The sequence below is a fragment of the Mytilus californianus genome, unplaced genomic scaffold (assembly GCF_021869535.1).
Source record: "Mytilus californianus isolate M0D057914Y unplaced genomic scaffold, xbMytCali1.0.p SCAF_9, whole genome shotgun sequence".
NCBI lineage: Eukaryota > Metazoa > Mollusca > Bivalvia > Mytilida > Mytilidae > Mytilus > Mytilus californianus.
In genome coordinates, this window is record NW_026262745.1 from 86,494,917 (window position 1) to 86,516,464 (window position 21,548).

General features: G+C 32.8%; 1 protein-coding gene across 1 annotated transcript; it reads left to right on the forward strand.

Moving 5' to 3' along the window:
- Window positions 1-7,830: 7,830 nt before the first annotated feature.
- LOC127715386 (60S ribosomal protein L31-like) lies at window positions 7,831-16,791 on the forward strand. Its single transcript, XM_052221425.1, has 5 exons — window positions 7,831-7,887; window positions 9,473-9,581; window positions 11,657-11,782; window positions 15,394-15,506; window positions 16,598-16,791. The coding sequence occupies exons 2-5, from the start codon at window positions 9,475-9,477 to the stop codon at window positions 16,627-16,629; spliced, it is 378 nt and encodes a 125-aa protein (XP_052077385.1). The 5' UTR covers window positions 7,831-7,887; window positions 9,473-9,474; the 3' UTR covers window positions 16,630-16,791.
- The last annotated feature ends 4,757 nt before the right edge of the window (window positions 16,792-21,548 follow it).

Here is a 21,548-nt window from a genome sequence, read left to right on the forward strand (position 1 = left end):
ATGAATTGTGAACTTTCCATTTCTATGTACGACAAATCGGTTTTTTTTCTCTGCATGCTGTAAAAACTTTTAGCCATTTAGAACTGGGAGTTAATGTTGCATATAATTCAATTAAGACCTTTAAGTTAACAAAAAACGCATAAAAACATTACGGACTAGTTTCTGTATAATTCTGCTCGTATATTGATTGAATAAAGTTTAATATTACGCATAGCGGGGCTTGCTTTCAAAATAGTTTTAGAGTACACGTTAAATGATTACATTTTTCTATTTCTTTTTTTTATAGCTCGTTCCTAAAATAGAAACATTTCTGTGTCATTTGGTCTCTCGTGGAGAGTTGTCTCATTGGCAATCATACCACATCTTCTTATTTTTATATGTAACAGATTCCAAATTCCACATAACGACAATCTGATATCATTATTAGTTAATCGTGTAAAAAAATTCCATTTAAGGCTAGCAGTTACGGTTAGAACCTTGAAAACGTGCGAAAAGTTTGAAATAACACACATTATTAATTAACTACACTGTTATTGGACTTAATATGATGAAAACTGCCTATGCAATATAAAGGTGTCAACTCGGCCAATATAGATTTTTTTTCTGTATTGGCCGAGTTCTGATCCGGCCAATACAGGATTTCGGAACGTCTCTAGTTTTTAGATCGATAGTCACGATAAACACAAACTGAAAGTAAACAGTTGTTTGGAAGACGCAGTTTTCATTTACTCACCTAAACATGCTGAAACGTTCAGTATGGCATATATTTCAGGCTTAAGACGGTCACATTCATTTAAAAAGCATTTTGAAAGCAGATTTTGGAATTATTTCAGGTTTGGGCGAGTAGATTATCACAAAGTTCATTTCTTGTCGACCTCATAATTTCACGATGGTACAAATCGATTTACTGTTTACTTTCGCTTCTCATGTTTTGTAAACTGCCATTTATTTTTAAACCCGAACCAGGCTTATGCATTCTGGAAGGGTGACCTGTAATTGTGCAAATCTTCGTTCTTTGGTCAGTTGGCTTATGGATAGTTGTATCATTTTCAACTCCTACATTATTTTTTCAGTTTGTTTCTGCATAACACATGCAATGGCAGTACCTTTCCAATTACTATTTATGTGTTGTGTCTAAATTTAAATTGTAACACTTTATAGTGACTGGAAAGGGTAGAAAAATTCATCAGATGAGAAAATGCTGAAGACACCTGGAAACGACACCAGATCATTAGATAGGGCATCTTATGAAAAGAAACTGAGATTTGGATAGTTCCACTTCAAGGTAAAAATGTTTATCTCTTCAAGACTGACTTGTGAAATGAAATAAAAAAAATATTGTAACACTGTAGTTAATTAATAAAGATACTATTACGTGTATTTCTGTATTGGCCTTGTTATTGGTCCTCGGCCAGCTGTATTGGCCTTCGGCTTCGCCTCAGGCCAATACAGCAAGCCTCGGACCAATAACAAGGCCAATACAGAAATACTCACGTAATAATATCATATTATCGCACAAGAAGACTGTAAGAAGTCGTGAATATTATTCAATTTATAATATACGGGAATAGTTTAAAATCAACAACATTGGGTTTATGGCTTCGTTTGTATTGGTTAGTACCTGTCCCAAGTCAGGAGCCTCTGGCCTTTGTTAGTCTTGTATGATTTTTAATTTTAGTTCATTTGTATGTTTTGGAGTTTATGACGTCCATTATCACTGAAGTAGTACACATTTTTGTTTAGGGGCCAGCTGAAACACGCCTCCGGGTACGGGATTTTCTCGCTGTGTTGAAGACCCATTGGTGGCCTTAATTCGGCTGTATTCTGCTCTTTGGTCGGGTTGTTGTCTCTTTGACACATTCCCCATTTCCATTCTCAATTTTACACATTCTAAAGCTTTATTTAAGAAAACAACTTGGTTCAAATATGGTGAAACATATAATATAACCGATGCCATAAACGTATTATAAAATGATTCATTTATTGTATTATCTTATTGTCCATTTGCCTATTGCGTCTTATTGCCGATTAGAATCAATCCTTACAATGTCAATAATACATTAATGCACTGAATCGATCAACGAGTTTGTGATAATGACCTCAAAATTTCAGTTATTCGACGTCTTGGATACCCTTGCTAGAAATGTTTTTGGTATAAACTTCGGTACACAATCCTCATATGGAGACAGTGACATATATTGACAATCAAAAAATTGTTTTCAAGTAGGAATGAATGAATACTTTATTCTCATAAAACAAAATGTTACAAAGAACTTATACATATTGACAATATACAAAATGTTGTACATATGAGAATACATAATCATTAAAAGTATAATAAACACTAAAAAGTTCTAACCTGGAAGAACGAACTTCTCTAAAAGTTCTAACCTGGAGGAACGAATTTAACTTCTCTTGGACGTTCTATATAAATTTACACAGTTTTTTTTTCTAATATGATTACATTGTTAGAAGAAAATAGTTGTTTCAACTTATAAATGTTTACATTTTCATGACAAAATGGGGGATCGGATTTTTGCTAGCATTATTGAAATAACTACATGACAAAATATAGTGGTATCCGTCACCGATGCCTATCGAGTCACAGAGAGGACACACTCTTTCGCTTCTTGGCAAATTGTGTCATCTCCCGGTCTTGACTGGCAATCGGTGACTACCACATATGAATTTACAAAAGATGTACATATGATAAGGTGATAATTCTGAGATATATTTTCCAAAACAGAAATGAGTTTTGAATAATCTATAGCACAATGCCTTAGGAGACATTTCTGTTTACCAAAAGTGTATAAATTGATCTTAAAGTTTCTATTCAACACATTAAGAAATCCATTTTGACGCAAAATCAGTTTGGTTCTGTCAAATACACATACCACAATCCTCTAAAATATTCTTTATAAATTTTAACCACTTAGATTCATAACCGTAATCTGTGTAGTAAACATGTAACAATTTATTTTTGTTTCATTTCCTCTAACCATCCTACATCAAACATTTATCATACGTATCTTTATTTGTAGTGATATAGGATATAAAATATAGCTCAACATATACAATAGATTAGTTGGGTGTTGATTGCTTCAAATGCAATATTTTACAAAATCGCAACAGTGTACTTTCAAGAACATCTAAATTTTCAAAACCCCAAATTTCTAATCCATATATATAATATTACAGGTATCACTAATTTTTTAAACAAATCAATTTGACATTCAATAGATAAGTTATTTCTTCTACATTTATTAAATTATTAAATAGTTTATACACAGCTTTAGTTGCTTGTTCTTTTAGGTACTGTACCTTCTTGCAGATAGGAATGGTCCACTTTTACAAAAAAAATAAACCAAGATATTTATAATCTTTAACTATTTCTAGTTCTTTATTATTCAAATAAAATCGATATTTTTTTTACATCCTGCCTTATAAAAAAAATCAAAACTTTAGTTACATCTACATTTACTTTAAGTTTCCACAGTAAACAATACTGTGAAAAATTATCAAACATATTAAAGTTGTAAATATTCAACAGACTCTGCTTATAAAATGATGTCATCTGCTATAAAAGCAAAAGTATTTTAAAATTTTAAAATATATTGTCCGACCATACGTCTTCAGCCAGACTATATATATATACTGTAGGTAATATACTCGTTAGGTTATCAACGGACCGGATCATATGAGTATTTAGACCAAATAGTTAACTTTCGAATAAATTCTAGCTTCTTTTGCAGGAGCACACAGCTCGTTCTCCGAATCCAGAACGTCTCAAGTATTAATAACTGACTTTATTTTTTTTTATTTTTGACGTATTGTCTGAACCTTGGTGTATCTGTTATCTTGCTTTTGCCAGAAGCGCTTTATATAAAAACCCGGCTTTTATCCTACGGACTTTTTCGTCCATAAATGAAACAACGGTCGTTTGAGTCATGGACCTTTTTTATTTGTTCCCCAGCGTTAAGACTTTTATCTTCCTTTTTTTTGTATTAGAAAACAAAATGCTTCCAATTTCTGCTTATGTTCATTTCACTGGTGTTTTCTTGATCCTATTCATACGATCTTACAACAGCAGTCACAGTAGTTTGTATGTGCTGCCCCTCTATTCTTATTTTTCATATATAAAATATTCAACTATCAGTATAAACACTTTTAAAATTTAAAATAAAATACATAATTTACACTCGTGAGTGAACCAAGAGATACACACACAAATATTTCACGAAAAGTTTAATTATTTAAACTTGTTGCCGAAATTAATTTTCAGAAAAAAAAAAACGTTCATATTGTTTATATATGCTGCAATAGATTCTATCTCATGCTGTTGTTAGTCTGTACAAATTTAATTCCGTAATTTTATAAAAATAAGGATATGTAACTATCCACCAAAGTTCGAATGAAGTGGGTGTATGCAGGTATAAGCAACATTACGGCCTTCAACAATGAGAAAACCCCATACCGTATAGTCGACTATAAAAGGGCTGACATGAAAAATATTAAACAATTCAATCGAGAAAACTATATAACGGCCTACTCTATAACAAAACAATTTACGAAAAACAAATATGACAGACATGAACCAACGACAACCACTGAACTACAGGCTCCTGGCATTCTTTTAGTAAGCTGCATGTATTTAAATATTAAAATTGTATATTTATTTTACAGATTATAAAGTAACTAGAAAGAACTTCGTGAAAAATTTGCAAAACAGGATACCACATTTGTATAGCACATCTAACGAATGACACTTAAAGAAAGAAATTGGAAGAAAACAAATGGCAGAAACTTTTTACACAACTGTTTTAGTTTTAAAAAAAGACAGTTAGTGTCATGTTGAATTTAAGCAAACGTAATTAAAGCCTACCGTAGGCAGAGTTTTGACATTCTAGTCGACCAATATCAATGTTGGTCCTATAACATATTTTGAATTTTACCGTACGTTGTGCCAGCGTAAAAAAAAAACCAACATGCATGATGGGCCAACGTTGGTCGTGTTTGCACTTGAAATGAAAAGTAGCAGTATCTAACATGTGTCTAAGATCTTAAGTCAAAGTCGCCTGAAAGTTTATTTTCTCACATCTTCGTAATCAAAACATAACTGATTAACATTTAAAAACAAATATAAACTACAAATACAAAGTCTGATGGACAAGCAGTATAATGAACCAATCATAACATAATGTTGCCAAATAATATAATTCTGCATTTTGCAAAAGCTTTGATAACGGTTTAAAAAGAAACATTTCCCTGTTATCAAACTTAAGTTTTTCAAGAGTCTATTTGATTAGCGAATCAGCACTTCGCGTTATGTGTCAAATATAGAGAAACCTATATAACTGTAGTATAAGAATAGAAATCCTGTCAGGAATTCATTCGAATATAGCTAATTAAATTGGAGACGTATGGGGAAGTCTTTACTGTGGTGAATTGGACCGTATATAACACTGTACATGAGGGTCTGGATGGAGGTCCCTCATTTCTTTATTCTTTATTTTTTATACCATTTTTCTCTATTCTTTATCTATTTTGTTCATTATTCCCGATTCTTCATATTTTAGCGACCTATTATTCTTTATTATTCATTTTTAAGTGCCTATTTTTCTATATACGTTTGTCCATTATTCTGCACTTTTTGCCCATCATTCTTTATTCTTAAAACCATGTAAAACCTCATCCAGACCCTTATACATGTACATGACATAATCAGCGAAAAATTAGAAAGACTGGTCGTCATTCTTCACACCAGTCAATGTTTGTTTGGACACTGACAATCTAAAAAAAAATAAGGCTACGACACACATACACACATATATATATAGTATAACAACTAGTATTGTAAAAATTATTGACACTGACGAAGGCCTTGTTAAGCCGAAATATTTGTCAACACGATTTTATAACATCATCTTCGTATATTACCATCCAAGTTATATTAGTACCGTTGCGCAAATCTTTAGACTTTTATATATATATACATATATGTAAAGTGAATATGTTCCAACACAGAAACAACTAAAAAACGACTGAAGGACTCCATGCGTTCTTACTTACCACCCATTTCTCCAAATGCTGCCTACAGATGCATCACTCATCAACTTTTCACAGTAAGGCAACCGAAAATAACTATAGGATATTTTGCAATGTAACCCGCAAAAGTATGAATGTTATTTACATTCTAGAATGTTCGGTTTGTGGCCTTCAATATGTTGATGAGTCAAAGCAGCCATTCTACAAACGCCTCAACGGTCATAGGAGTTATATATCTAAGAAGCCACTTCTCCCAGTTAGTCAGCATTTCAGACAGTCGAGTCATAAACTTGATGACTTTAACCGCATGAAAATCCTAGTGACTGAACAGAACATTCACTAGAGTGATGCCCAGCGACAGGTTCGGGAAAGCTTTTTGATAAAGGAACTAAATGTACATCATCCAAACGGCATCAATAAGAAATACTAGCAGTTTTATTTTACACTCATTTTGGGATGTACATATATACAGTCACGTCTATTGAGTATCGAGTTTTGTTTTATATTATGATGTTCAAGATTTGGGATTAAATAAATAGACCAAAACTTACCTGTATTATTGAGCTATTTTTTACACATACAATTAGTATTGTTAAAATTATTGACACTGACGAAGGCTATTTGTTAAGCCGAAATATTTGTCAACACGATTTTATAACATCATCTTCGTATATTACCATCTTATATTAGTACCGTTGTGCAAATCTTTAGACTTATATACATATATGTATTATATATAAATTCCAAGTAATAAATTGGACAGAAAATCAATTTGTCATATATAACTCTTTAAAAGTTTAAGGGTACGTTGGTGGACTATTGCAAAGCAAAACTCTGTCGCCCTATCCAGAATAACATCATTTCCCGAAGACTGGCAGTTCAAACTTCCCGCCCTCTTTACACAAAATACAATTTGTATTAATCGTGAATTTATTCTTGTCCAGTGTATGCATGAAATGTTTTCCACAGCATGGACGTAAATCAAGAAACGATCATATCAACTGTCATAGTCTTCTATGGGAACATTTTTTTTAAATACTCCGAATATTAACTGACATAGGCAAGAGGTCGCTCATTTGATAAATTACAACTGATCTACATAATTGAGCGGTCCTTGTGACGGATAGTTTAGTACAGCACCGCTCATAAATTGATATAGTCGCCGAGCCTATCGCCAGCTCAGTAATAAGTCCTCAGTATTGGCATGATTTAATCGCCTTTTCTTATGTTCTTCGTTATGTAACTTCTTGAAGGTTCCATCTCCTTTAGACAAACTAGCAGTTGACCAATGGAGGCTCTTAACTTTCATTTTTTATCCCTTTTGGTCATATGGATCCTCGTGTATATATAAGAATAAATATACGATCTTGGCTTTACACCGGCTTTTTTGAGGATGGAACATTTCTGATGAAGGTTAATCAAGAAAAGCTAATCGATATGTTTCTCCTGCTTTAATGCATGGTGTCAATTATTTGTTAATATGCCATGGTGTATTAATGTGTTCTTATGAATTGATATAAAGTTTTATTTTCATTTTTTCATCTTTTTTGCTTATTAATTTATTTCTGTTTTTATGGGTTTTTTATTCATTTTTTTTTTACTCTATCAATTTCACCGTTATTCTATTTTGTATTTTATATATTTTCAAATTATTATACCAATTCGTTTGATATGAAACGAACCATGATTTGTAGTCTACTATACAAATTCTTGGAAACAACGCAAATTAAATTAAGTCCGTGTTTGTTAATATTTTGGTAGTTAGATCGTTTGTCGAGCTTGTTCCTCCACAGTTACGTCCCTTATCTTCGACTTCCTTTTCCGTTTATTAACACATTGAAAGTGGGTTATATTTTATTTCAAGTTTTAATCTGCTGTCATCTGAATAAATTTATCATCATTCAAGTACTTTCTACGAATAAAACATAATACATGAACCATATTTTCTAAGTATAGTCTCATTGTTACCGTTTCAAATTATGTAAACATTGATAACCCGAAACAATCGAAGCCTGCATTTCACTGATCTCTTCTCGGCACTGACGGCAGATACACTAACTTAAAAACAAGAAAAGATCCATGTAATATAACAGAACAAATTACCTTAACTTTGAGGGAATGATGAATATGAAAAAATAGCTTCGCCAACCAAAAACATGCCATGTTATAGAAATTATGGCAGTGATAGAAGTGAAACGATGTAATTTTGCCTTTCTACGAGAAGCTCTATTGATAGTCGACTTATTATTTACAGAATTTTATTGATAGAATTTCCGATTCCTGTGAACTATTATAATGATACATGGTGTTCTCAACCACTTGCTGTTTTTGATGTAAGCAAGTAAAACATATAATGTATTAATGAAAGCATATGTACACAAGAAAAAAATGATGAGGTCTAGGGTCTTTACGAAAGAGACCGAAGATACCAAGAGGTCCACGAAAAACTGACGAAACCAATTCAAAATAACAGCAAAAAGACCAATAAGTTCACAAAACACTACATAATATATCAAAGAATGTGTAACACATACCCCAAAACATAAAAAAACATTTTTTTTGTATTCTTTTATCTCAACTTGGGTTATGTTGTCTTAGTCTAAATAAATATGACGTCTTGAAAGGCTATTTTATTTTTTTGTTTTGACGCCGCATCAAACCAAAAAAATAAAATAGCCTTTCAAGACGTCATAATTATTTGGACTAATGTCTTAAAACATAGTCATCATGTTTGGTGTATGTACTTAAATTAGAATGAATAAACTTTACAAATAGAATAGAGAATGGAAACGGGGAATATGTCCAAGACAACAACCCGACCAAAGAGCAGAAAACAGCCCAAGGCCACCAATGTGTCCCAACGCAGAGAGAAAATCCTGCACCCAGAGACTGGCTTCAGCAGGCCCCTTATCAATAATGTATACTAGCTAGTGAAATGGAATAAACACTGAAACATACAAATGAACCAAATTAAAAAAAATCACGTGACTAACAAAGGCTATAGAGGTTCCTGACTTGGAACAGGCTGAAACGTCTGAGGTTGCAACGCTTATGGCAGAAACATTGTGCATCAGTTTTACTGTGTGTGCACTTTTTTAATCTGTCCGATACATGTACCTACTTTCTGTTTGCCAAAATTTTTATATTTTTTTCAATATGTTGGATAAAAAAGGTAATGAACTTTTCATCACATATATATTCTCCCATACTACATAAAAAAAGACCATGTTTGGTCAACAGCTGAACAGTGATGATTTGTAGTGTGTCAGCACTTTTTGGATCTGTCGGACAACTAAATGTACATTCTGTTTTTGGAAACTTTGAATTATGAGTAGGTATGCCAGGCTAGCAGTAGCAGGACAAATCTAACAACAAGTGCGCTCATGTTTTATTAATTAGTTGACTTTCATTTATTTATCCTTTGTAGAAATGGCTCCCAGAAAAGGTGCTGGCAAGGGTGAGAAAAAGAAGAAGGTGACAAACGAAGTCATCACAAAAGAATGCACCATTAACATACACAAGAGAATCCATGGAATGTAAGTTGTCAAGAGGCATTCAAAATTTGCTGTTTCCTAATCTAAAGGACTATGGGTAATCTCTTTGTTCCTACCCCTAAATGAAAACAATGTCGCACCATAGGTTGAATTTCTATTGTTTAGGACATTGTTAGTCGATCGTAACATTTGGTGTATGCTTTTTGAATTACCAAGAATGCATTAGATTCTGGCATGGTGTGTTGTTAGGAAACGTGTTTGTCTTCTGTAGAAATATATGACCGAGATGCGCAATGTCTATTCACTTTCTTATGCAACCATTTATGAGTCCTGATCACTTAAACTGAAGAAGAAAAAACTGAGGTTTAGGAAAAAAGGTTAAGTCAGTTTCATTACTTTTAAATTCTCAGTAAAGATTTTATTCTCATAGGTGATTTTACTCAAATAATGGGTTTTCAACCTGTTCTATGAAGCATAAATTTACTTAAAACACGATGGAAAAGGAGTTGTTATATGGTATGATTGCCAATGAGACAACTATCGTTCCATTTGGTCTTTAACAATGAGTAAAACCCATTTCTTATTGTCAGTTTTAATAAACCCTGACATGACAAAATGTGAAACAACAGGAAAACCCAGTCTGTCACTTTCTGACTTAAAACATCCAAAATCATGAAAATTGTAAACAAATGATGCCAATGTTTATCATGCTACATAATTTACATAATAACTAACAAAATCAAAATTTTCACAGGGATTAATCAGGGGTTAAAAAATCCACTAGCCCGAGGCCCGGGACTAGACTATTACACCTCAGGCAATTAAAACTTGTAACCCAATATGTCCGACGGACTAGTCACAAAAAACTCTTGGCATTTCCAAAATAGAAAGTGGAAAATCCCCTCATCACTATTCTATCTTAGCCAAACAAATTCAATTACGTCATCCGGGAGTCCAAGAATTTGAACCGATTTTGTACATGTTTTAGAAATAGAACAACTACTCTGGGTGGACCGGTATCATGTATTGATCGCAATTCACGTACTTTCAATATCAATTTCTCAGTACAGGGGGTATTGTACATTGCTTATGCCGAGATTTTTAATTAATGGTACTTGGGTGTTTTATGTAATGATCGATATTGACCTGTCTTGTCGGACAGCTGTTGAGCTTGAAACCATGCACAAATTATTTCTAAATATTTTAGTACGGCCACCACAGGAACTTTGTCAGTTTCAAAACGAAAAACGGTAGATGAAGGGGGTAATGAGGCTGAAAATTCATCCCAAAAAATGCCAAATACGACCAGGAAGAGAGGAAAAAAACATTTATAGTGTCATGGACAGAAAGATTCCCCATGGGCAAGGTCGGCTGTTACTGATGATAAACAAGAGATTATGTTTTGTGAATATTGCCGTTATTTTCCTGATCACGCTGATAAAAAAACTGCTTTGTATGTGGGAACAACAAATATGGGAATTGAATCACTGGTATCACATGACAAGACCAATGAACACGTTTTCTGTGCCCAAAAATATTTAACAACCCATAGTACAAGGGAAATCCCAAAAGATGTCTAGAGATCCTTGTTATAATTAATAAAACAAAAATTTATTTAATTTATTTTATTAGATACAGTGTATATTGCCGCCTTCAAAACAAAGGACACCTACTTTGTATTATGCAACAAATTCTGAATTTGTAAGGCATACTCGGGCTAGCAGGCCAGTTTTGATTGGCTAGCAGTTCTACTAACAGGGCTAGTAAAATCCTGCTACCAACAAGTCCTGGGCTAGTGAGCTGTAACACAATTTTTTAACCCCTGATTAATATCCTTGTTAATGCATTTCAAATAAAATCTGAGAAATTCACTCAAAATCTAAAAATAAAGTGTATTCTTTGGTAAAAAATTAATGCTTGTGTGCCAGTTATTACCATTTAGCACAGGTTCCATATGCTCCAGGCCTGTTTTAACATTTGATTTATAAGAATTTCATTTACAGGCAATTGTTATCTAGCTTATGGTATCTCAAGAGGTGTTAGAGGACTGTTATAGCAAAATATTATTAAAAGATTAAATTTCTTTTGAAGATGTATATTTAATTATTTATTTTCAGTGGATTTAAAAAGAGGGCCCCAAGAGCCATCAAAGCTGTCAGACAATTTGCAGAAAAGATGATGGGTACCCCTGATATAAGAATTGATACAAGACTGAACAAGCACTTGTGGTCTAAGGGAGTAAGGTATGCATATGCCAACTCTTGTTTTAATTGCAAAGTGTACAAAGTTTATTAATATTGATTAGGCCAAAAGAAAACTAATGTTGTGCTATCCTACATATCTTTATACACAACCCTGAAGAAAGGGTTATAAAAGAACATACCTTTCCTTTTGACTGTGTGGCACTCTTTTGGTTTCCAGAAAGATGAGAACCAGTCAAAACAGCCACCTTCATAGAAAGATCATTTAGAAACCCAACCAAACAAATTCTCTTTATTATTTAGCTTGTTTAAGCCGTCACCTGTTTTTATTACCAAATTGTTGTTCTGACTCTTAATACATGTAATAACAGTCATTTCGAACAGTCAAGAAAATCATGTGATACTTTAAATATGCTATATCACATGGTGTGAAATTTATATGTATGAATAATGGGATTGCTTTAAATTTAGACATTTATTTTTTCGACAAATGATTTTCTGACTGGATATTCTAATTCCATGTCTTGTTCATATACTGAACTAGTCCTTTTTAGGGCTATTCCAGAAAAAAACAATTGTATGGCACTTTTTTTATGGCCATCACCCATACAATTGCATTATACTTTGCATACATAACCACACAATTTGAACTTCATGACCTGTCCCCACTCATGCAAAAATAATTCAAGTGCCTTTCAACATCAAGAATAATTTTTCTGGAATAGCCCTTACACAAATTTCTATCATTATAAATACTAAAATAGAAGATAATTTCTATCAGTGAACAGCATTCAAAAACGTACTTAAGCCACCCCCCCCCCCCCCCTAAAAAAAATGATGTGTATTTATGTTATCACTGAACATTTGGCAAATTATATTTTCATCAATTTTGTTTTTGACACAGATGTTCTTTTTGTTCAACCACTACCTTAATGCCAAAAATCAATATTAAGTATTGTGTAAAATGGAGAAAAACATATGTAATATAATAAAACAAATGGCTGTAAACCACGTAAACTGGAATACTATACCGTATATAAATGCAATAGCAAATGGAGTTATCTCTTGTTTTACTGATAAAAAAAAAATTTGCTGATCTACATGGTACCAATCATTTTTTTGTTCAGCAGGAGACAAATAGCACACACATATTTTTCTTTTTGCCATTATCAATTCAATATTCTTTCTGGAAATTGACTTTCATTTTCACTCATATCTATTCTTTATTTTTGTCGAGCCTGCGACTTTTGTCGCAGAAAGCTCCACATAGGGATAGTGATCAGGCGGCGGCGTTAGCTAACTTCTTAAAAGCTTTGTATTTTAGAAGGTGGAAGACTTGGATGCTTCATACTTTGTATATAGACAGTCAGGGGTACTACTTAAATAAGTGACTTCAGAATCACTTCTTCAAGTGATTTTGGCTGTGAAATATTAAAAATTTTCACAAAAATAGACACAGACTTTTTAAAATCACTGAAACAAGTAATTTGAGAAGTTAAAATGTAATCACTTCAATAAGTGCTTATAACATTTTCTTGATATTTTTCCCACAAGTTTGATTTTTTTATTGGTAAAAAGACAAGCATTCCATTGAAAAAACAACTATGTACATGTAGAAATTGTCTTTTGCTTGATAAGCATGTCAGTTTCTACAGTTTATTTAAAATATGCAAAAACTGGAATAATTTGTAGATCAGGACATAACCTTGAAGTAGATCATTCTAACTCTAAAGAAAACCAATCAGGTTACCCAATATTGTTGACCTTTTCTGATAGTAAGAATATTTGATTACAGAAAAATTCCCAAGGGTACTTTTAAAAGCTTTAGCGCACTAACTTACTGCCCAAGCCACTGGTGAAATTGATATACAAAGAAAAAGGGATAATTGATTTATGTAGGAAAATTATAGAGAAGTTTGTCAAAATATGGAAAATCAATGAAATTAGCATTTGAAGATCAAAGGAAACACCAAAATCACTTATATAGGTGATTACTGAATTTATCAAATCACTGAAATAGGTGATAATGAAATCACTTGTTTAAGTAGTACCCCTGACTGATAGATGCCTTATGTTACAAAGTTTCCGTCTGCATCGGCCATGACCTCATTTTCATGGTTCAGCGACTACTTGAAAAAAAAGTTAAGATTTTTTTAATGTTAATTTCTCTCTTATAACGTGTAATAGGATAATTATATTTGGTATGTGCGTACCTTGCAAGGTCCTCATGCCCGTCAGACAGTTTTCACTTGACCTCGACCTCATTTCATGGATCAGTGAACCAGGTTAAGTTTTGGTGGTCAAGTCCATATCTCAGATACTAGAAGCAATAGGTCTAGCATATTGGGTGTTTGGAAGGACTGTAAGGTGTACATGTCCAACTGGCAGGTGTCATCTGACCTTGACCTCATTTTCATGGGTCAGGGGTTATAGTTAAGTTTTTGTGTTTTGGTCTGTTTTTCTTATACTGTATGCAATAGGTCTACTATATTTTGTGTATGGAATGATTGTAAGGTGTACATGTCTAGCTGGCAGGTGTCTTCTGACCTTGACCTCATTTTCATGGTTCATTGGTCAATTATAAATTTTTGAGTTTTGGTCTTTTTTTCTAATGCTATATGCAATAGGTCAGCTATATTTGGTGTATGGAAATATTTTATGATGTACATGTCAGTCTGGCTGGTTTTATTTGACCTTGACCTCATGTTCACAGTTCATAGCTCAGTGTTAAGTTTTTGTGTTTTGGTCTGTTTTTCTATTACTATAAGCAATAGGTCAACTATATTTGTTGTATGGAAGGATTGCAAGCTGTACATGTCTGCCTGGCATGGTTCATCTGACCTTGACCACATTTTCATGGTTCATTAATCAATGTTTAGTTTTCTTGGTTAAGTCTGTATCTTAGAAACTATAAGCAATAGGTCAACTATATTTAGTGTATTGAATGATTGTAAGGTGTACATGTATTTCTTGTTTGGTTTATATGACCTTGACCTCATTTTCTTAGATCATGTTAAGTTTATTTGATAGTTGTAGTTAAGCTTTATATTTAGAACTATCAACATAATATCAATGATTAGTAAAGAAGGCGACACATTTCAGCGTGTACACTCTTGTTTAAAGTACTTGATGCGGTAAAACACAAGAGAATGATTTTGCAAAAAGTAAAATAACAAAAATTCTGAACTCCAAGGAAAATTCAAAACAGAAAGTCCCTGATCAAATGGCAAAACCAAAAGCTCAAACACATCAAATGAATGGAAAACAACTGTCATATGCATTTCCTTATGTACAAAATGGTTGATTAAAGCTAGTTTTAGAGTAGCTAAACCTCTCACTTGTATAGCAGTCGCATATAATTCCACTGCATTGACAACAATGTGTGAACAAAACAAACAGACATACAATGTAATAGGAAAAAATTTCGAAAATAGAGTACAGCTGTCAACATAGTGTTATAATCTTAATCTGCAAGCCAGGGATGTAAACGATCTGACTATTGTTTCTTGTACATTACAAGTACATATTACATTGTGTACCTTCATCTTCAGATTCATATAAAAAATACCTAAAATTTGTACCCCTGACAGATATGTGATCAAGTGGAAACATTTCATCGAGACAAATAACTACTGTTGATTTTTGCTTTTCAGGAGCGTACCCTTCAGAGTAAGAGTACGTCTGGCTAGAAAAAGAAACGATGATGAAGATTCAGTTCACAGACTGTACACACTCGTCACATTTGTACCTTGTGCATCATTTAAAGGTATGTATCGTGTGGTTTCCTTCATTATTTACAGTACAGACAAGTTGATTAATTTAAAAGTTACTTTTTACTGTATTGAGTGACTCACTGTTGGACAAGGTGATTGCTGGTTATTGTAGATAAAATCTCTTGTTTGGATTCCCCTAATATTGGAAGATTTTCAATGCCTGGCAGACAGGAGTTTTTTTTTGTGTATCAAATAGTGTTGCGAAAGACTGCTTGTAGAACAAATATCTATTAACTTGACAACTGGTATTTAACTTGGTGCTGAGTTTGCCATTTTGGGGGATCTAAACAATAGGGGAGCAAAGCACTTTAAATCATTGTTATCTTTCCATTCAGGGATTAAAAATCGAAGGCGGGAAAAAGTTACCTTGACATTGTTATGCTTTTAAACAACAAAACTGAAACATATGAACAAATATTTGTCAACATTGCTGGATCGGAACAAGACACAGCCTTTTTTTTTTGTTCAGTCGAAAATTTAAAAAAAAAAACGGCAGTTTAAAATAGACCGAATATATTGGAAGTTATCCATCTTAAATTACCTGGTGTGAACTGATTGGTATATCTTTTTAAGTGCAGACAATGTCATAAGTTTTTATGAATTATGTTTTTTTTTCCCTAAAAATGTATCTGAAGTCATTCCTGTTCATCTTTAAAAGTTTAATATTATCAACAAAAATCAGTTTATTTTGTTATGGAAGATATTGTAAACACAACTCTTTTTTTTGAGAGAGAGAGAGAATTTTTAACTTGTTTTGAGTTGCACTTCACATTTTCCAAGGTAATTAATATCTGTGATTTAATCGTACAAGCGTCAGTGTGAAGAAAATTACATTAATAAACTAGAAAGTTCAGAATTTTTGTTAGCACTGATTTCTGGAAATTTTAAGTACTGTAAATATGAATCCATAATTATAGTGAAAAAGTTTTGAAAGATAAACAAACAAGCATAGTAATGAAAATTATCCAAAGAAAACAAAACACTTGAACAAAGTATCCCCGTTATCATGGTTATAATAGTAAACTAATGTTCAATGTTTGGAGTAATTTGCTTTGTTTACTAATTTATTTTTTTTTCTTTGTAGGAACACACACATTAAATGTGGACAGTGAATAAACTCTGTAATAAAGAAAAAGAAAAAAAAAAAAGTTTTATCTATGTATATGTAATGGAAATTCCCTTCCTAGAAACAACAAGCACAAGGGGAGACAATAACACAGTTTTATGTCAGATGTAGCAAAGTATATGTGTTGTCAACATAATATTCCAAAACACTTATTTGTCATTTGATATTTTTAAACCATCTCCTGTTGATTTATTTTCTTGTGTACCAATTTTGGAGGATTGAGGGAAAATTGTATTTTCGTGGATATTAGATGTCTTGGTTTTACTGAAGACTACATACAAGCCTATAGAAATTGTTTATGTCATTGAAGATTTAAATTAGTTGTTTACCTAAATCTATGAAATCCACAAAAATTGGCACCCCACGAATAATAATTATTCCACAGTAATAAGTATTTGTCTTGATTTGATGTTGGTTTTTCATTCACTACTGTTATCCTGTTTATCCACGAGTTAGAATAGCAAATATGATTAAAAGTGAAATATATATGATTTTATAGCACACTTTTATAAAAATTCACCAGCGATGATTAAATCAAGAAATTATTAAGAATCTAAGGTTCAAATTCCTTCAGGAAATGTTGATCTTGTATGAATTTGGCTATTCATTTTAGGTCCCTTTTTGTTGTGTAGTATGTTATTTCTAAGAATTTTATTCCTGGCTTTTTAATGTTGATCTTTTGAGTGTTATAGATGAAGATATATCAAGAGAAGATCTTCAGACCCACAAAATTTATTGAGTGTTATCCTTATCTGTAGATCATCTTCAAGCCAGACTTACTTAGATTCAGAAACAGAGTATTGATCACCAAGCGTTTGAATTGATGATTGAGTACATCAGTTGGTTAGTTTATAGGTTAAAGAAACTCAATCTTGTCATGACAGCAGCTAAAAGTGAAGTCTTAATATAATTAAATCTTCAACCAGGTTATGAAATTGTGTGGTGGTTTAATATACTTTCACTTTTAATTATTGAATGCCTATTCAAGACCAGAACAAAATATCACTCAAAAAGTTCAGAAAAGTGGTTGGATTTAATTGATAATCCACAGGTCAGTTGCCATTTTAAAATTGGCTTGAATATTGTTGCCATCAACAGCTATTACCCCATTACTGGATTTTGCTTATTAGACAAGTTAATCATATTTCTAGATTTGTATAAGAAAACTTGTACAGTAACAGTTTGTCTTTTACTTTTTGTTCAAATATTTTATCAATTTTGTTACTTTTTGAATTCTGGATTGATTTAATTATTGGTATAAAAATAAGATGTGGTATGATTGCCAATGAGAACTCTCCACCAGAGACCAAATAAAGTAGAAGTTAAAAACAAGCGATCGCTGTTGGCACTCTTGGGTTTATCGTGGTGGCTAGTTAGTGAAGGAAGCTGGAATTCCGGTAAAGAACCACACTTCTTCGAATTCTAAAAGCAAAGCACCATATAATAGACAAAAATGTTGCATTGTACCTGATTCAAAAGTGTTGCATTGTACTTATTTCAGAGTTCAATTGATAAGTGAGGATTAATGATGAAATGATAAATGAAAGGAAATGTTGACCTAACATCATGTATGAAAAAGGGACATCTGGGGTGTATGTCAAATATATAGTAACCCAATGACATAAAATAACCAAAAGACATATTAAAATGCTGAAGTTGAATGCATTTTGTTGTTCAAAATGACAAATGGATGAGACACAAGTTTTACAACTTGGTAATGTCTTGTCTAAGAAAGAAAAGTCTAATAAAAAAGACCGAGTAGCAAAACCTTTAAAAATACAGGGATAAAACTCCAATGCTCTAGAAAGAACTTGCAGTTACTTGGAGCAATTATGAAGTACTAAAACATGAAAGCCGTTGAACTTAATGTTTTTTGATATCTTTTGTGCACTTCATCTGATGTTTAACAAAGCTACCTCTCCTGGATAGTATTTTCAATTTGCGGTGCAAATCTGAAAAGAATAGACAACAAGGGCAATGAAAAGATCGACAAAAAACACCACAATGGCAAAAAAAAAACAAACTATGACAACAAAACAAAGAGAAACTAAAGAATGCAACACTTGCCCACAAAAAAAACAAGGATGAAATCAGGTGTTAAGATATAGATACATGATATCTCCGGCTATCTCCTACAGTTTTTGAGCAACAGCTTTAATATTTTGTAGGATGTTTCTACACATAGAAACATAATAGAGGTGTGCATGTCCGCAGGGTTTTGATTTTTAAAAAACATTCTCAAAATGCCAGGTATTTGGACTGGAGTCATTTTTTGGTACTAAACGCATAAAGAGATCATGTTTTGTCCGGCTATCTCCTACAGTTTTTGAGCTACAGCTTTAATATTTTGTAGGTTGTTTGGAATGGAAGTGTGCATGTCCACAGGATTTTGATTTTTATGCCCCCGTCGTGGCGGTGGGGGCATTAAGTTTTACCCTTGTCCGTCTGTACGTATGTACGTCCCAAAATTGGTTTCCGTTCTCTAACTTGAGTTTGCCTCAACCAAATGTTATGAAACTTATACACAATGCTTATTACCACAAAACACAGATCAAGTTTGAATTTTGGTGGCGTCACTTTAACCGTTCTAGAGTTATGCCCTTTATAAATGGAAAAATTGCAAAATTTTTAGTTTCCGTTTTCTAACTTAAGTTTGCCTCAACCAAATTTTGTGAAACTTATACACAATGCTTATTACCACAAAACACAGATCAAGTTTGAATTTTTGGTGGCGTCACTTTAAACGTTCTAGAGTTATGCCCTTTATAAATGGAAAAATTGCAAAATTTTTAGTGTCCGTTCTTTAACTTAAGTTTGCCTCAACCAAATGTTATGAAATTTATACACAATGCTTATTACCACAAAACACGGATCAAGTTTGAATTTCGGTGGCGTCACTTTAACCGTTCTAGAGTTATGCCCCTTTATAAATGGAAAAATTGCAAAACTTATTTTCTTATAAATATCTAGTAATTTTTATACGCCCGTTTATGGGACGTATTATGGTATACCGTTGTCCGTCGTCAACATGTCGGACATTAACTCAAAAATGCTTTAACCAATTTGCATAAAACTTTGGTGAATTGTTTATATCTATTGACGTGAGCTCCCTTTCGTTTTTTATAAAATTTAGATTTTACGTTTCCGAGTTATGGGGTTTTATTCATTAAAAAAAGGGGGATTTTCCAGTTTTCGGACAATAAGTCAAGAATGCTTTCACCAACTTGCAAGAAACTGTGGTGAATTGTTTATATCTATTGACATGAGCTCCCTTTCGATTTTTATAAATGTAAGATTTTACGTTTTCGAGTTACAGGGTTTTATTCATAAAAAAAGGGGTGATTTTCCAGTTTTCGGACAAAAACTCATCATCTGTGTCCACATGTGGACACTATCCACATTTATTTTCAAATATTAAAAAAATGCCAGGTATTTGGACTTAAAATCAGAAAGGGGGGATGTTAGATATTCACAAAAACCTGTAGTCGGACTTCATTTCCTTCTCACTTGCTATATAATTGAAAACAATTACATGGTTTGTACTTCTACAGTTTAATGTACCTAATACAATCAATAAGATTTTTTAGTATTGTCAAATATTTAATCAATACCGAGAAGTTGAACTTGGTGACTACTAAAACTGGAAATTTGAACCCTTTTGGCTGGACATTCAGTCCTGCAAGTGTAGACATTTCTAAGAATAAAAATAAATGATAGATCATCATACATATTGTTAAATTTATGATTTCTTATGGTCAGGCGGGGGGATAATTTGTGTCTTACAGACAACGCAACAATTTCAAGTTGTACTTCAACATCACTGTTTGTCAAATCTTAAGTATGTGGAACTATACTCATGCAGTATCGTCCATATTTAGTTTATAGTTTCATTACATTGTTGTTTATTGACAAAATTTGGTGAGCAACCCAAAAAACATTTTTGTCTTAGATGCATGATTTTTTTATAAGTTGTTATTAGCTGGCAGTAATTGTGAGTACTTCAAGATCTGTACTTAAAGTGTTTTTTTGTTGTTGTTGGTATGTATAAATACCCTGCCACGTCCGGTCTGTTTTTCGACTTTGTGTTAATCTGATGAGTTAAGCCCTTTTCAACTGATTTTTATAGTTTGTTCTTATATTTTACTGTTACACCACTGTCCCAGGTTAGTGGAGGGTTTTGTGCCAGCAAACTAGTTTAACCCCGCCAAATTCTTTATTTGCCTGTCCGAAGGCATGAGACTGTAATTCAGTGGTTGTCGTTGGTTAATGTCTGTCATATTTGTTTAAAATTATCTTAGATTGTTTTGTTATAAATTAGGTCGTCAGTTTTCTCAATTGAATTGTTTCATATTTTTCATGTCGGGGCCTTTTATAGCCGACTATACGTTATGGGTTTTTCTCATTGTTGAAGGCCGTGTGGTTGTCTTTAATTACTTACATCCACTTCATTTGAACTTGTGTGTTTAGTTGTCTCATTGGCAATCATACCACATCTCCATATTATTATATAATACGCTAATGTGACAATAAAATTGGGATCCAGCAGCCAAAATTGTGTAAATATACGTCACGAAAAAAAAAAACCTTGTAGTTGACACTATTACATACAGAATAGTAAAGCATGACATATACATTTTCTCGATAAAGTACAAATTAAGTAAAAAATAAATACCAATGTATACAAAATGAAAAACAATACTATAAAAACCTCGTTCGTCCGAATCGCGCCTCTGGGCCAACTCGCATCGAGAACGCCCGAAGCCAAAAACCCGAAATCTTCAGAGTAAAAATGCACTTTTCAGTATAACTTACGATCAATTTAAGTCGTAAGAATTTTTTGGAGACAGAATATTTATCTATTAGGTCTTGGTACTTTTTGAGAAAAAGAAGGAGACGTTCATGATAGTCA